The sequence below is a fragment of the Etheostoma spectabile genome, chromosome 22, assembly GCF_008692095.1.
Source record: "Etheostoma spectabile isolate EspeVRDwgs_2016 chromosome 22, UIUC_Espe_1.0, whole genome shotgun sequence".
Lineage (NCBI taxonomy): Eukaryota > Metazoa > Chordata > Actinopteri > Perciformes > Percidae > Etheostoma > Etheostoma spectabile.
Window position 1 is genome coordinate 15,342,389 of NC_045754.1, and position 17,026 is coordinate 15,359,414.

At 41.1% G+C, this 17,026-nt stretch overlaps 2 protein-coding genes across 3 annotated transcripts in view; one reads left to right on the forward strand and one right to left on the reverse strand.

Moving 5' to 3' along the window:
* Positions 1–962: 962 nt before the first annotated feature.
* On the forward strand, positions 963–2,729 carry LOC116671975 (lipocalin). Its single transcript, XM_032503460.1, has 6 exons — positions 963–1,236; positions 1,497–1,636; positions 1,736–1,815; positions 1,902–2,015; positions 2,138–2,239; positions 2,328–2,729. The coding sequence occupies exons 1-6, from the start codon at positions 1,141–1,143 to the stop codon at positions 2,345–2,347; spliced, it is 552 nt and encodes a 183-aa protein (XP_032359351.1). The 5' UTR covers positions 963–1,140; the 3' UTR covers positions 2,348–2,729.
* Positions 2,730–4,446: 1,717 nt separating this feature from the next.
* The window catches only part of cntnap2a (contactin associated protein 2a), a 351,650-nt gene continuing 339,070 nt past the window's right edge, over positions 4,447–17,026 (reverse strand). For both annotated transcript variants that reach the window (XM_032503457.1, XM_032503458.1), the window contains 3 exons: positions 9,325–9,609; positions 7,273–7,344; positions 4,447–7,001 (listed from right to left, as the gene is read on the reverse strand). In XM_032503457.1, coding sequence (XP_032359348.1) covers positions 6,802–7,001; positions 7,273–7,344; positions 9,325–9,609 — 557 coding nt within the window. In that variant the 3' untranslated portion in view covers positions 4,447–6,801. The remainder of the gene's footprint in view (positions 7,002–7,272; positions 7,345–9,324; positions 9,610–17,026) is intronic.

Here is a 17,026-nt window from a genome sequence, read left to right on the forward strand (position 1 = left end):
TGTGTGTGTGTTTGTGTGTGTGTAAGGGGGAAGGGGGGGGTCACAAAAGAGTGGGGAAAGTTAATGTAGCCCAGATGTGGAGCCCAAAAAGGGTTGAAAGAGTTTGGTTACAAAACTAGGTTACCAAACATGTTTTTTAACACTGTCCCGAGATCCAGCCGGCACCTCTGTGTCTGCATCTGTGTTACCTAACCAGCCAATTGCAAGCCGGTGCCTGACTTGTTTCTTTTGGAAGTCTGATAAGGCCATCAACACATTTTTGCATAGAATTTACAGCCGATCAGCACATGACATGTTACACAATGTAGATAATACAAAAACAGTGATGGATTTAGGGGATATAACAGTATTTAACACATAAAGCAAAGATGCAACATTTATTGTCTAACAAAAGGACAGTTTTACCAACTCTTCTACTCACTGTCTTTGTTACAAAGCTTAAAAAGGCACCTTCTTTAATTTATTAATGTTTCAAAGGTTTATGAAACTATTAAATCAACTGCAAAGAACAATCAAATCATTGTGAGCAACACTGGCAGAGCTTCATACGAGACATAGTAAAAAGGTTCTTAAATGTCAAAGCCTCATTATATCTGGTAATGCAATTTCGCTGCAATGTCGTTTATTATATTTAGAAATAATATCTTATTTTAGGTGGATTATGTTGGCTCTTAGAGTTGATTAGATCCCTCTTTCAAGGATGCTTAAGTTTGGTTTTTATTGTGTACATGGTTTGTTTATTTGAAGCTTTCAGGTGCCATATGGTGAAGAAATTTGCACTCTTACAAAACAGCTGTTTTGATAGTCCAGGCATGCTTGAGCATTTGTGATGGAGGAGGGAGAAGGGGAGGGGTGTTGAAAGAACCCTATTATGTACCCACTCTCCCTTTTTCTTTTCTTTCTTTCCTCATTCTTCCCTCATCACCTCCCCCTCTTGCATCCACACGTGCCAGTTGTGTAACCACAGCAATTTGCATGGCAGTGAGTGAAAGCCCCAAAAGTTTTTGTAATGCAAAAGATAGCAGTGGGAGGGCGGGAGCAGGACTCGGCAGGATATAAGGAGCTCCACTTGCCTTTTTCTTTAACTCTTCCTGCTACTTCACTCACTGCTGGAGAAGACCAGAACACAAAGGAGAAGCCATGAGGAACACACTGCTGAGGATGCTGGCCGCCCTGATGTGTGTGCTGGCCGCCTGCGCCGATGTCACACCTGTGCAAGACTTTGACCTGCAGAAGGTAAGAGAGAGGCAGAAGTATTACTACTTCAAAACTGCAGATATTCCAAAGGAAGAGTTTAGTAGAGTTCAGTATCTGTGGTTGGTTGACATGTGTAATGCAGTCACTAAATTGAGCAAACCTAACTTTTAAGAACTTTTAAGGTTTTTCAGTGGAAGATAAGAGTTGTGTAACACATACTAAACAAAATCCATTTGTTTTGATTGATTCTGGGAGAAGAACATTATCACCTTTTCTTTCCCCTTGTGTCTGTCTTTTAGATGGCAGGCAAGTGGTACGTGGTTGGCTTTGCCACTAACGCTCCGTGGTTTGTGAACCACAAGGAAGGGATGAAGATGGGCACTGCCACTTTAGTGCCAACTGCTGAAGGAGACATTAACCTCTCTTATGCCAACCTGAAGTAAGTGTTTGCTATGTGATCCTTCCTTCAAATCAAAACATCCTGATCCTTCTACTGTAGACAAAAAAGAATACAGATGAACTGACGTCTTTCTTTTAGCGCTGATGGTAGTTGCTGGAGAATGACTCACATGGCTAACAAAACCGACACTCCTGGACGCTTCACCTTCTACAGTCAGGGTGAGTAGAGCGCACACTAACTCACACATGAGGGACACAAACGCAAAGGTTCAACAGTCTGACCCATCTATTTCTGCTTTTAACAGTTTGGAACAATGACAACGACATGCGCATTGTTGACGTTATGTACGATGATTACGCTGTGGTCCACACTATCAAGACAAAGAACGGAGCGACTGAGATCCTCAACAAGCTTTACAGTAAGTCTGGATCAGTCACAACACAGCAGCCGGTTCTGTGTCCCTGGGGGAAAGCCATTGTATGTTGAATTAGTGGACTCAGGATTTGGTGAAGGATAAAGCATCTCATTCTGTGTTTGCAGGTCGCACTAGTGAGGCCAGTGTTGCCCTGCAGCAGAAGTTCAAACAGTTCTCACTGGAGACTGGCGTCCTCCCTGAAAACATCGCCATCTTGCCTAAAAATGGTATGTAATTTATACAGAAAACTGAAGACTTTAATATAAATGCACAGTTTCTAAACTCATACTGGCCGCCTTATGTGTGTTGTTACAGCTGAGTGTCCTGAGGTCTGAAGAGTCCCCTGCTTCCTTCCATCCTTCATCTCTCGCTCGGTGCCAGGCTTTCCTCTCAGAAGAGTCTTCCTTCCCCTTCATTACTGTGATGTCTTCATCATCACAAAGCTACACCTGATACAATGACATTTAAGCATATACCCTGCTGCATACCAAAAGTCCAATCCTGATCCTAGTTCAGGCCTCATCCCCCCCCCCCCCCCCCCCCCCCCCCCCAAGTAACTGTAGCTTCAGAATGGAACAACAAAGTCCTGGTTGTGAAACAAAGGGACAGAAAACATTAAACTTTGAAAGCTGCTAGTTTACCTTCTTCTGTAACTGCTGATTTTCTTTTGTGATCTTTTGTTCAAGAATAAACTCAAAGCCAGTCAAAAATAAACAAGTGCTTCAGTGTTCAGAATGATTCCTTTTCGGTAGAAAAACAGCATATTAGAAATTCTGTGAACTTCTGAATGTCAGTATCAGGTATCAATACTGTAAATTAGGCCTGTGTCTCACTGCCCCCTGTTGGATGAATAACAAGCATCAAAGTAGATCCCCAGAAGGTAAACTGGACAGCTTTTGATTATAGGGTTGATGTTATAGTACTAGAACAGTGGATGATAAGCCTTTACACTTCCTGTGCAGATAGACTGTAGACCCTCTCACAACAAAAACTATAAAAACCATGCTAATAGAAATAATAGCCTAATTGTGTGTCTGCTGATATTCCTTGCAAAAAGTTTAAACACTACAAAAATTTGGGTGTGCAGAGATAGAAATGAGTAAATTTACCAGCCATCTGTAGTAGGCCTCCTCATCTCTACTTGATGGTAGCTACATTAGCCACTACTACAAGAAGATGAGAAGACTGTTGTTGTGAGTCTGACATTGAGTGCAATGCTAAAACGGCAGCTGGTGAACTCTGGAATTCATCAGTGTCCTGTCTCACTGCAGATTGGCCTGTTTCACGCTCTGTTCAGACTGGAGTCTCATTTGTGTGAGTGACAAATCCAAAGAAATCAATTAGCACAATCACCGCAGTTGAATTCTCATTATTGCCTTCAGGACGATGCTAAAACGTTATGCTCTATTACCTTATCTATTGTGTTGGTGTCTGTTCAGGCTGTGGTCTGCCAGGGATTAGCCTTACGGGGATAAATAAAGTTGCATTAATTAATTTGCACCGTTAGTGCTGTTTTTAATCGCATGTCTGAAAGAAGCTGCACTATCTGACCACAAGGGGGCAGCCAATGACCTGCCTCAGACAGACCTTCACGTTCTATTGGAAGGATCATGCTAAGCCAATGACAATAATATCGTGTCAATAAAGCTAAAGGTATCCTGAAGCCTGGAAAAGCGAACAGTCTATAAAATACAAATATAAAAATGTCTGCTTCCAATGGGTTTAAGAGGGCAATAGATAGATAGATAGATAGATAGATAGATAGAAAGATAGATAGAGTAATTTTTCTCAGCATGTGATATATGGAACAAGGGCTGACATTAAGTTTAGGCAGTTCAGCTAAAAATTCTTTATAAAGTGACCCATTAAAGATGATGTGTCATGGTGTTAAATTCCCTCTGACTCAGTGTCTTTTTTTCACTTCACCCTCATTAACTCATTTCAATCCTCAGCATCTGAGGAGTTTTTTTTATTATAAACTGAAAAAAACTCTTCAGATCTACATGAATCCAATTGTGCCATATTTTTCACATTAGCGACAGGTTTGCATCAATGGGAATTGTCTAAGAGTCGTCCTTCAAAATTAATTATTTACTGCATCTCTAAGCTTCTTAAATATATTTATATTTCCTGGCACTTACTTAAGGAGCCAGTATACTCTGTCAGAACTGCTGATGGAGTATACTGTTCAGGGGTGAAATGGAGCAAGTGGGATGGTGAGTGGTGACATGTACTGTAGCTGTAGGTCACGAGTCAGATTTAAAGGCCTGATGTCATGAGGGTTTCATGGTAGGCCTATAAGCTCCAAGATGTCCCATAAATGTCTTTTACCCCTCATGTGACATGTGCTCTACAATGCTGTAATCCATAATACTAATCTGAAGACGTCTGCATGTCATCATGAAAGCGATGCATAGAAAAAGACTTTTAAAGATATTAAAGATCAAACACTCTTTATTGAACTTAATAGACCTGAAAGCAAAACATATGGGTTATGTCTGTTGGAGCTGAAAATCCATTATCATCATTACGTTCAAACCACATATCAAGGGCAGGTGTGCGTTTTTATGTATATTCTGAGTAATATAATTATATCAAAAAAAAAGGACAAGTCACCGGGGTTCCCTAATGGGTGTGATGTTTGTGTATAGGTAAAGTCATCTTTGAGGCCGCAGTAGAAGGCAGTCTGAATTCACCAGCTTTCCTAATGTCTCTGATGAAGTGATCTACAATTAGCACTCAACCATGAGGTGACAATAATGTACAAAATCATTAATGTAACCGGGTTCCCTGGCAGCAATGTGACTAAACAGACACACAGAAAGCAAATTCACAACTAAATAACAAAGTTGGCAGCTTGTTTCAACTGGAACACAATGTTCTGTAAATGCTACAGTAAGGTAAACACACGCAACGATGACAGGAAACACAACATGGTTAGAAAAAATATACATTGTACATCTTGTATGTTGGACAACAGTGGCACTGTTAGAGTGAAGCTCAGTTCATTGTTGACAAAGCAGCAGCCTCATTCTGAAATCTTGTAATTGAATGAAGGACCTTGACTCATGCTCTATCAAACATGCATGTTTGCGTGTGTGTGTGCGTCAAAGAGGAGTAAACCTCTTGTGTACTGTATAGCGTGCAGCTCTCCTACATGCCAATCTACCTTTGTTCTGCTGCTGCAAAAGCTGCACACAGCTATGCCTGAAAACGTCAGACTTATTTAGGATTTGAGAGAAACCCACCCAAGCATTCGGAATTCAAAACCAAGTTTTGACTGAGATTCATGGTAAACTGAATATAGCACCACTCAAATCAGGAACGATAAGACATTTGAAAACTATGATGACTGAGAATTCATGCAGCAGCAGCAAGTTATTCTAATAAGTTTGTGTTAATTGGTCTGGGGCAAGGCGCAATGGCTCACCACCTTGAAGGCACAACAGACTAAAAAGCCAATCCTCATCTTTTTCCCCAATCTTTTTCCCCGATCTTGAACAAATATTAGGGGTCAATGTGTTTCAATTATTGTGTTTCATTGTGCTTCGACCACTTAGTGAATGGTGTTTAGTGCATCATTACAACTCATTAAGTGTCAGACAAGTTGTTTGATCTCATCTGTGTGGCTGTCCTAACAGTCTTGTCTGGCACTCCTTTTGTTCAAAATAACAAGTAATATTCATCTGACCTACACATATACACACAGATGCATGTACACACTGCAAACCCACAGCTACCATCATTTAGATGTAAAAATTCCCCAACTCAAAGTCAAAACATTTAACGCAAAAATCTGAGCCAATCGGTACATGACGTAAGACTCAAGTGTTTGGCAAAGAAACAAACAGATAGCTAAAGTCTGAATGAGTAAAGGCTCACGGTTTCACCCGTTCCAAATGAAAAGAAAGCTGCCGTGCTGCTGAGCTAAACCAACCATGGAGTGTCATGATTTCCCATCATGCTCTGAGAAACCCCTCTCTGCTCTTCCTCAGAAAGGAATGTCCCATACAATCGAATGTCATAAGATTTTAACATAAAACTCTATATTTAATACATATATATATAATGTAATGGACGAACATATGATATTGTTGTAATATAGATCTGACATTTCTCATTAGTGTTTATGTACTGGACTCTGAATAAATCTTTTGGCGATAAAGAAAAAATAACACAAAATATTGTATTTACAAAGTGAGTTTTGGCATCCATATTGGACTCTATATTACCACAGTATAAGTGGCATGTCATATGACAGATATGAGAGTTGACAGACTGGTGCAACTACAGCCCGATAAAAACAAAGACAAAGGGTTTGGCATGTTGATTTGATCATTTTTGATATAAGACTTTTCTTAAAAAATAAAATCAAAATGCAACAGAAAGACTGGCAATAAAATTGTGCTATCACACGACCCAGTAAGTATAATTATTTGTCATATACAGTAGTCAAAAGACTCCTGAAAACTCCCGAGCACGATACAAAGAAGGACAAACCGGTTAGTATGTACATGTACAGTCTCTTACAGCCGTGCTCCGCTGCGTAACTGTCCCTCTTCTCTTTCTAATACTCTGAATATATAAAAAAAACATAAACAAAGAAAAAAAAACAAAGATTTTTGTACACGTCTTTCTCGCACCCCCGCCCTCTCTGGGAGATTATTGTCATAATGAATGGCCTTTCCTTCCATCTCTCCAAGGATCGGTCATTGAATTAAACCTCCATCTCTGTGGCACCTGGTGGTCTGACGCATCACTTCCACTCTCAAAGTCCCGCCCCCGGCCGTTAGATGAACCACTCCTTCTTTGATTCGTCGATTGTTTCTGGGTTGTCGGTGCCGATGATGGCCGTGTCTGCCGATTCTCCGGCGGACTCCCCGCTGCCCTTGGCCTCGTTGGTGTGGTAGGTGCCTTTGTGACGGAACATGTAGCGAATCAGGAACACCAGAGTACATAAGATGGTGAAGATCACCACCGCAATGACACCTGCAGAGGACACAGGCATCATGTGCACAAAAACAAGCGTTATTGTGTATTTTCAATGCTTTTCTTCGACCAACAGACCAACTTTAAAAGCAATGCTGAAACAATTAGTTTTAATAATTAATTTGTCGATTGACAGAAAATACATCAGACAAACCATTTGAGTCAAGTCATAACCCAAAAACGGCCAACATTTCTTGGCTCCAGCTTCTGAAAATTGAGGGCCGGTTGCTTAAACTGAATAGCAACTGCTTTCAGAATTGACATTCTTTACCTCCAATGATGGCCGAGTCTCTGTTGACTCCATCAGGAATCACTCTCTCCTCATTGAAGGGGAACTCTGCATCTGAGCAAAGAAAGAAAAAACATGAAATCTTCCTTTTACACACAAAGGGACCAAAAGAATGTCTAAGATGTTTTATGTTCATTCTTGCACTATAATTAACCTGAATGGCTTCACCAGACCAATTTGTGCACATGAAAATACCAAACAGATGGCGCGAGTGCATTATAAGGTCAGGAAAATAAAAACATGTCACAGTCCTGCTCACACAAAAATAATATCCATGGCCTTCTTTTCAGCAGCAATAAGTCACAAGGAATAATTCCATGTGTATATTGTGCTGAATTATAACTACAAAGTTCTGTTATTCAACACTGAAGCAAAAAGACAGTGCTCGGTTCCACCACATACATACACTATATCAGACCGCCAACTGGATGGATACACTAGTGCCAACCATGCTATTTAATGTATTGTTGTTTCATCTATTTAATTTAAGATCCATGACAGGTTAATAGGTTAATAACAACAGCTGATTTTTGTCTGTAATTCCTATTAAGGATCACAAACAAATACGTGCATATGTGCAATGTAATGTAACGTAGTGTAGAAACAAGCCTTACTGCACACAACAACCTGCATAATCGCACAGACTTACACAAAACTGCATCACCCTGCAATGAGCTATCAGCTATTTCTGCTGCTGACTGCGTAGTTCACGAGGGAAGGAAAGAGCATGAGTAAGACGGAGAAGAGGAGGCTGAGGTGGGAAAGAGGAATGAAGCAACAGAAGGGAGTAGAGCAGACTCATTAAATCTGTCAGCTGCCTGGATGAGAAAGATGAGAGACAAGGGCAGAGAGCAGAGCGCCGAGGCAAGGACCAATAAAGTAAATGGAAGTTAGAAGGATGGAAACACAAAAGAAAAAAAAAAAGAATAAAAAGAAGATCAATAAGAAGCGAGACAATGATCAGGGTGAATTGAAGGAGGGTTGGATGAATTATAGATTAGGTCCATCTAGAGAAAATGTATGTCAGAAAAAATAGCAACCCTTTTCTGTGGAAAGATGGTGGAGCGCTGACTGTGAGTTGGGACCTGGAGGACAGATCAATGGACTGGATCGATCCCAGATAGCTCAACGCTCCCAAAGGCACAGTTGGCACCAAGCCTGAGGAATGCGGCTGTATCCAGAATAATGACGCTCTGAAATACTAAACACTGACGTGGAATGCAACCTAAGACACAGGAGTGCTGAGGTCTATGTGTGTGTGTGTGTGTACATGGATGTGTTTGCATGTTCAAGCTAGAGGTAGACTTAGTGTATGTAAGTAGGGAAGGGATCAATTACCGAGCTTGTAAGTGCACGTGCGTTTTTACTTCACTTAATGTGCCCTCCTAAATCATTTCAAAACAGAAACACATTCAATTAGCACAATCTGTTTTTACTGTGGGAAGTCATTACTCAGTCAGAGGTGGAATGAGTACACAAATATTCTACTTAAGTAAATGTACTATTACTTTGATGCACTTTACTTAAGTACAAATGAAATTATCCGTTTAAAGATCTACTGAAGTAAAAGTAAAAAGTAGCTCATTTAAAATGTACTCAGAGTAAACGTTACGCATTTACTTTTAACAGGAGGATTAATATTTTATAGAATATAATATTTTTATAATAGTAATAATTTTATTCATACTTATTTAATTTAAAAATCTCAGTCTTTTGCAATTTGTTAAGGGCACAATACCAAAAAACAAATTAAAATTTAAAGCAGCAAAAACCTTTAAAAAAGAAACAAAACTATGCCCAAACCTTTTTTTCTTTACTCAGTAACAGATGTGATTTAAAATGTAGCAAAGTACAATACTTCAAACTTTAAAGAACTAAAACTTTAAAGAAGTAAAAGTACACAAAAAACGACTCAATTACAGTAAAGTGAGTAAATGTAATTAGTTACTTTCCCCCTCTGCTCATAGTTAAATCATGTGTGTTATTCTCGTGGACCGACAGCAGCGTCTTCAGGACATCTGGAGCAGTCCTCACCTGTGTTGTCCAGATGCCAGGGATCTGTTGCTGCAGACATTGGTGGGATGGTGAGAGGTGACGACCCACAGTTGGACTCCACCAGCTTGCCCTGGTAAGACACCGGCGAGGCGGCTGCAGGTTGTCTGTCTGGCTGACCGGCTGTGGGTGTGGCCTGGGCCTGTGCGGCGGTCCTCAGTGCAGACTTGAGGGGGACGACTCCGTTAAACTGTACCCGCGAAAGACACCCGACGAAGCCTGGGGTGTTGTAACGCTCGATGAGGACTGGGTCTATGTGTCCAGTTTCTGTACAGACACACAATAACATGTGATGTTAACTTGGGTGGACCCCCGGCCGTGAACTTGATTGATTTTGAAAGAAGGTGGGGAGACAGAGAGAGAGAGAGAGAGAGAGAGAGGAGAGAAAATAACCAGTGATCTCAAGCCGACCACAGCAGCTTTAAAGAGAAAGCATCAGCACTGATTTGTCAAACACCCACACACACACACCACAACACACACACACCACACACACCACACACACACACACACACACACACCACACACACACACCACACCACACACACCACACCACACGCACTTCTCTTGAAAGCTCAACATCCTATGTACACTCTTTGGGACAGACCACACAAAACACACTCTCTTACACTCAAACTTTAGTAGGCACAAATTGTTTTGAGGCACGGACTAAAATATATATCTACAGAATATGAATCTACATAAATGAGACTGAAGAGAGATAAGGAGGAGGCCGGAGTAGGTGGAGGAGGGAGGAAGCAGAAGAGGAACATACACGGACATTGACCTCTAATGTCAAATTTAAAAGATGGAAAATGAATTAACTCCCCGTCTGATCTTACAGCTTCTCTGTGTCTCTCTCTATATTCAATCTCCTATTCAGAGGATGTCTTAGGGTCATAGAATGTGGATTTATATATCTTTCTAAAACAGAAATCAGCAATGTGAGATTCAGTCTCTATGGCAAACAGAGAGGAAAACATTAGGCTTCTACAATGTTATTTTTCTTACGGTACTTGTTGTGGTATTTCATAACTTTGATATCATGATGTTGATTGTGCTACTCTTTCAAGCTGTGTTCATCACGCTATGAAAAAACCCTACTTATTACTCTCCAATGATGTGTCTTGCTATGCTAACAGTTCACAAATTATGCTCTACCTGTGACAATTACCATCATTTGGAGAATTACTTGCAGCAATTTGTGCACTCTTATCTTTGCATCACAGTCCGATTCTACCTCTCTTTTGACTTTTAAAGAATTACTCACACACACACACACACACACACAACAACACACACACACACCACACACACACCACACACACACACACAAAACCCCCACAACAGCAGAGAAGATACAGTGGAGAAGCAATTGAGGCAGTCAAAGAAAATGATAAAAAAAATCCCTCCACCCACAGTTCAGTAAAGACTTTAACGCTGAATAAAACAAACATCCTCAGACATGCTCCACTACAGAAGACACCTGGAAAGATTTCAAAACAGCCAAACTGTCTAACACGTGCAGAGCTGCAAAATGTCTTTTTTCTTCACATGACCTCTGGCTGTGTGTGCAGACCTCTCTATATGCAGTCCATGTCCAGACGGAGCTAGGTTTTAATGTTACATGCATGGCTGGTCTGTTGCTACACGGCTGAGCCACACCCAGAAGGAACTGCTGTTTGGACAACCCTGCAGCAAAATATGATCAAGGGATGACTAACTAGAGTACTGCTCAGTGTGTGTGTGTGTGTGTGTGTGTGTGTGTGTGTGTGTGTGTGTGTGTGTGTGTGTGTGTGTGTGTGTGTGTGTGTGTGTGTGTGTGTGTGTGTGTGTGTGTGTGTGTGTGTCTGTGTGTGTGTGTGTGTTTATTTAGTGAATCGTGTTATGTTAGATGATGGGGTTCTGAGTATCTGGACATGGGTTGTAATGTCATTTTCCCTCTTTATTCCATTTTGGTGGGTCCAATAAAAGTGTGTGTTTGTTTGTGTGTGTGTGTTTGTCTTTGTACCCTATTGATTGTGCTGCCAGGGATAGAGCTTAGCATTATGAGTCTTCTACGTATTCATCATATGACCAGATGCACTGTATTCTGCATCTGAGAGTGTTGAAAACAGTCAGGTGATACAGGCTCTGCAGTTAAGTTTTCTTACAACTCATTGTTAAGGCACTTATGCTGCTAACACGTGTGCTCCAACCTGTAGCTTAGCTTCACATGTCTGCTGAGGCACCGGTCAGCCCTGTTTTGCAGGAACATAGATGAACGTAACTGTTATCAATCACAATACACCTTGAAAATGGAGTGGATGCTTTCTACGTGTGAGTGGGTATGAATCTGCATATGCGTGGGGGTGTGCAGAAAAGGTGGAGACAGACACACATGGAAACAAGTGCCTTACAGTATAGCACAGTGAGCAGAATACTGATAATGTATGAATATGAATACAAGTCCTCTCTCTTCTGTATGCCTGAACATGTGTTGATCACTGCAGAGGCCTGTGTGGGAATACTAATAGGCAGCCTGCTGGGAGCCAAACAGGCTGCTTAGCATACAATGCAGGTGAGTAAATGGCCGACAAGCTTCCCTTGTTTGGGATTTGTTTTGTGGCCAGTGATTCGGGGGTGTTCCATAGATAGCAGCATGTTTTCAATTCAAATAACATAATGATACCCATAAACATCACACATTTATTATGAGGGCTGGGTTGTCACTGTTAAGAGGCCTCAGTGGTTTTAATGGCATCATATTCGTTAAGTACTAACCATGGAACAAGAGTTGGGCACAGTTACATACCTAATGCAATCCAGTATATTAGCCCAGCAAAAAAATCTAATTGTGAAGGTTCAGTTGAGGTGTTTAGTTGAGGTTTAGCTTTATGAAATATTATATGCATACAGAAAGAAAGTAAGTAATGTGAATAGTGTATGCAATCAAATGGAACCAAACCACTAACAGTGGCCTATATAATAACCATAGAAGTACATTTCTCTAATGCAGATTTAAAAGTATAACCATTATAAGCCTTCAGTGATAAGTTACTGCCAACAGAGCTATGTCTGTTTACAACTATTAGGAATGTTTGGTCCATCTCTAGTGCTTAGCACCATACTTAGTAATTCATGAACAATAACAAGTAACATCGGCTTTTGAGAGCCAGTCACCACACACTGATCAAAAGGCTTGTAATCCCTTACCTTGGTGGCTTCTAAAGGAGCATTTCAAACTGATCAATATCACATTTGCAAATACACACTCAAGATAACAGTTCTCCACACACTAATCACGATTAGAAAAGAGCACATACTAATCCATTAGGCTTCACATTGCACTAATGAAATGTACCATCACATATGATTACAACTAGGACCAATAAATGTGTTGTATCACGTAGCTTATATGACACCCCCCCCCCCCCCCCACACACACACACACACACACACAAACACAGCAACAAGGTCATCATGTTGATCAGAGGGTTGCACCTAGTGATGGTGTGTCACCAGGGTGGCCAAAGACACGGCATGAATAATTCAAAAGGTGAGGAAGCACATAAAGCTGTGACGACAAGGCTGGAGTGAGGACAATGGGTTGGGGTGGGGTAAGGGGGGTGAATTGTATGAAGGAAAAAAAAAATAGGATGAAAAAAGAAGGGAGGATGGAGAGAACTGCAGAACTAGGACTGGTGGTGAGGGAAAAGGTGAGAAACATGAGAGGAGCAGGAGAAGGGGAGGAGGGGGAGAAAAGAGTGTCTTTGATATGTTTGTGTGAGTGTGTGTGTCTGGGTTAAAAAAAAAAGAGGAGCGGGAAAGAAATGGGGTGACAAGAAGCGGGCTCAAACGGAGGGGCAGGGTAAAGGAGATCAAACAGTTGCCATGGCAACAAATGGAAGCTGATGTAGGGATGAGAGACAGAAAAAGAAGCGGGGTGGGGTTAATGAAAGTATGATGCGTTTGAGACATATCAACAGAATATTAATGTGAATCCCACTACCACACCCTTGGTAATACAAAAACTAATACATAACTTGTAGTATTGCGCGTGCACGCACGCACGCACGCACACACGCAGACACACACGCACACACACACACACGCACACACGCACATACACGCGGCTGATGTATCACAGAGAGGGACAAACTGAGAGGGAAAAATAAATAGTTAGAAAGAGATAAAAAATGAGTGAGAAATAGAGAGAAAAAAATACTTGTAAATTCTCTTAAAATCAAATTGGTATTTTGTCTCTTCATGCTTTTTCTTGGCGTAAATATCCTCTATACTTACATCCAATGCAAAGTTTGATAATAAAGCCAAGAACTACAAATTGACCACCGCTTTTCTTCTCCTCTGAATCTTGTTTGTGTACGCTCCTGTTTGGTTGCGAGTGTGGTTTATACTAAACTGTTGGTACGATTGTCATAGAAACGTCATGGTGATGAACCAAAGTGATATGATAGGCAGTGAATAGAGAGAGGAGGTGTGGAGAAACTGAGTGTGAAGAATTAGAAAGAGAAACGGATGAATGACGAGAGAGATAAGAGCTGAAGTAGTGCTAGTTTTAGGCATGGGGAATACACCTGTGGTTGCAACACCCTACTGGATGCACGCTTGCGCGCGCGCACACACACATTCAAACACACGCACATGCACACGCACACACACACACACACTCTTCCTCCTCCACCAGGCAGTAAGGTTATACAGACAAGCCAAGAAACACAGACACAACAAATGCAGCACCGAACAGAGCCGTGAAAATAATTAACATACACACACAAACACAAGGTTTTTTTGTGTAATTTGTCTGCAATCCAATTACTCCAGGGGGTAGATTGCCTTTAAAATTCAAAAGCATTACAAATTTGGCTTAATGTCAATCGATGGGTAAATTTAGCAGCAAATTAAATTCACACTTAGAATAACAGAGGTGATGAATTACTCAGACCTTGGCACACTTATGCCTATGAAAGAAGACAAACAAATGAAGACACACAGGTATATAATATACACACACATGCAAACAACTGTAGTTACCTATGTGGAGTTTGCGTCAGTGTCTGATATACAGTTTATGAGGCAAACCAGCTTCTTCTCCTCTTCTGTCACTCGTTCTTCCTCAACGTGCTATAGGGATCTCTTGACATGGTACCACATTGGCAAGCGTCTCTCTCTCTTTTTCTGTCCTCTCTTTCACTGCAGTGCAGTCCCACCCCCACTCTGACACAGCAGCTGGAGAAAACCTGGATCCCGGACTCATCCTGCCTTGGATCAGGATTCACCAGTAAAAAAGTACAACTAGTGGTGATAGCTAGGGAGGATGTATGATCACTTACCCCCACACACACACACACACACACACACACACACACACACACACACACACACACACAAAGTGGTGACCACATACAGGTCCGTCCATCTCGATTTAAAGGCACACTGAGATTATAGAGATAGCCTGGAGATAGGCGAGTGAGTGTGTTATCAGCCTTATCTAACATCAGAAGTTCATCAGTGCTTTAATTAACGGGGTGGCTGGTGGCTCTGCACAAAGGTCGCAACTCAAAAGACAGTCAGGTATTGACCAGTGGATGCATGGCAGGTAAGACATTGATTGTTCTTTTATCATGAGCCAGCACTCAGCAGTGAATGAAGTATACGTGATTTGTACTTATTTAGTTAGTTATAAAGAATCCCCAGACTCAGCTCTATTGTGTATACAGTAGCTGCGAGCTGAACCCTCAAAAACAGAAACACCTAAAAAATATTTTTACCTTTTATGAAAACAATCTTGAGCTCCTTCATCACCAAAGTATTGGTATACTCATAATTTTGAAAATAATTCATATATCTTTATAAAGGCCCGGTCTGCTTACTTTTCGCACCCAAGTCAAACGTGCCAATATTGTAAGAATGATAAAACCAATTATTATATATATTTCTAATAGCTATAGGGCACATTTCTTTAAATGTTCAAGGTTCAAGGAGTCTTTATTATCCCTGGGGGGCAATTTGTTGTGCATCAGCATGTAACATAAATAACACACAGGTTATCCAAGACAACAGCCATACATCTAGAAACAAAATAAATACATACTACACGGAAGTCCACACCTCACATTGACTTATTAAAAAAGCCTATAGCAGCAGGGAAAAAAGAGTTTTTGTGTCCGTTTGTCCTGCATTTAGACAGACCGAATCTGCGGCCAGACGGCAACAAAATGAATCAGCTGTTCAGGGGGTGACTAGGGTCGGCCAGGACTGACTGGGCCTTCTTGAGGGACCTTGTCTCATATACAGAGTTTAAGTCAGTCAGAGGGTTGTGGGAAATCTTGCCACACACCATAACTATATATTGCAACCTGTTCTTGTTTTTAAGCGTGAGGGACCCAGACCAACTCACAAAGGCAAAAGAATAACAAAACAATAAAACATCCTAATAAAAGTCTTATCGACATTAAAATTGCGAAGTTTACGATAAAAAAAACATGCACTGATGTGATTTCTTACAGACAGCGTCAACTTGTGGCTCAAAGGTGAGTTTGTCCTCGAGTGTAATACCAAGGTATTTGTATTGCTTCACCACTTCTTTAGCTTGATCATTAATGAGAGTAGAAGAGAGGGGGGGGGGGGGGGGTTCTTTCTAAAATCGTTAGCATTTCTTTAGTTTTTGCCACGTTAATGCTAATAAAAGTTGACTTTCACCACTCTGTGAAATCATTTAAAATAGCGCCATGCTCGGGGGCGTTGTGTGTCAGCAGCGACACTATTACCGAGTTGTCAGAAAACTTAATGATAAGAAGCCTGGTGGGCTGGCTTTGGCGCGCGTTTGTAGATAAAATAAATAAAATCGCTGAGCAGACGCAACCCTGGGGGGAACCAGTAGAGGAAAAGGGGACATCAGATAAAATGCTATTCACTCTCACGCGTTGAGACCTGTTAGTTAAAAAGTTCATCAACTAACAGATAAGTAATGTTGTAATGTACAAAGTACTTTACAAAAAAGGCAGTTGGTTCACATCATGTCCTGCTAAAAATGGCTCCGGTTGAGGGTCAAAGTATGTTTTAAGTGAAAGAAAAGGCCTGATTAAAAATAAAAGCACATGAAAAAGACATCTGAACCCATATAATAGCCATTATGGCTTAACGTTTCTCAGAATAACGGCATTACATTTGGAAATGGTGGCATTACTTAAAGCCTGTGTAAAATAATTGGCAGCACCCAGAGGGATCAACGTGTTAAATGTGTGGGCAGAGTTAATAGAACAAGAGAGGCTAGGTGGATAAAAAAAAAAAAAAAAAATGAAGACAAGAGAAATCAGAATTGCAGTGTGGTACTGATGTACATGTCCTTTTCAAGCAACCCTCAGGGCTACAATCATCTGTCTCTAATAGCACTTTCACAGTGTCACTACTTTTTCTGCTCTCTCTCTGCCTTTGGCTCTGAATTTATTCACTTAGATAGACACACTCACTTACAGTCCGCACGCACGCACGCACATGCACGCACACGCACGCACACAGAGTCAGATTTGTAGGTGAGGACTGGGTTGGGAACCTGCCTGCTGCTTTGGCTAAATGTATGACTCATGTCCTACCGGGGAGGAAAGAACCATACACAATACATAAACCCACCCACCAAAACACACACACACACACACACACACACACACACACACACACACAC

Bases quoted from the DNA above. Each gene is read 5' to 3' on its own strand.
- LOC116671975 (XM_032503460.1), top strand. From the start codon at position 1,141: ATGAGGAACACACTGCTGAGGATGCTGGCCGCCCTGATGTGTGTGCTG. The intron at 1,237-1,496 runs GTAAGAGAGAGG...TCTGTCTTTTAG, and splicing joins AAGACTTTGACCTGCAGAAG to ATGGCAGGCAAGTGGTACGT. The intron at 1,637-1,735 runs GTAAGTGTTTGC...TCTTTCTTTTAG, and splicing joins CTCTCTTATGCCAACCTGAA to CGCTGATGGTAGTTGCTGGA.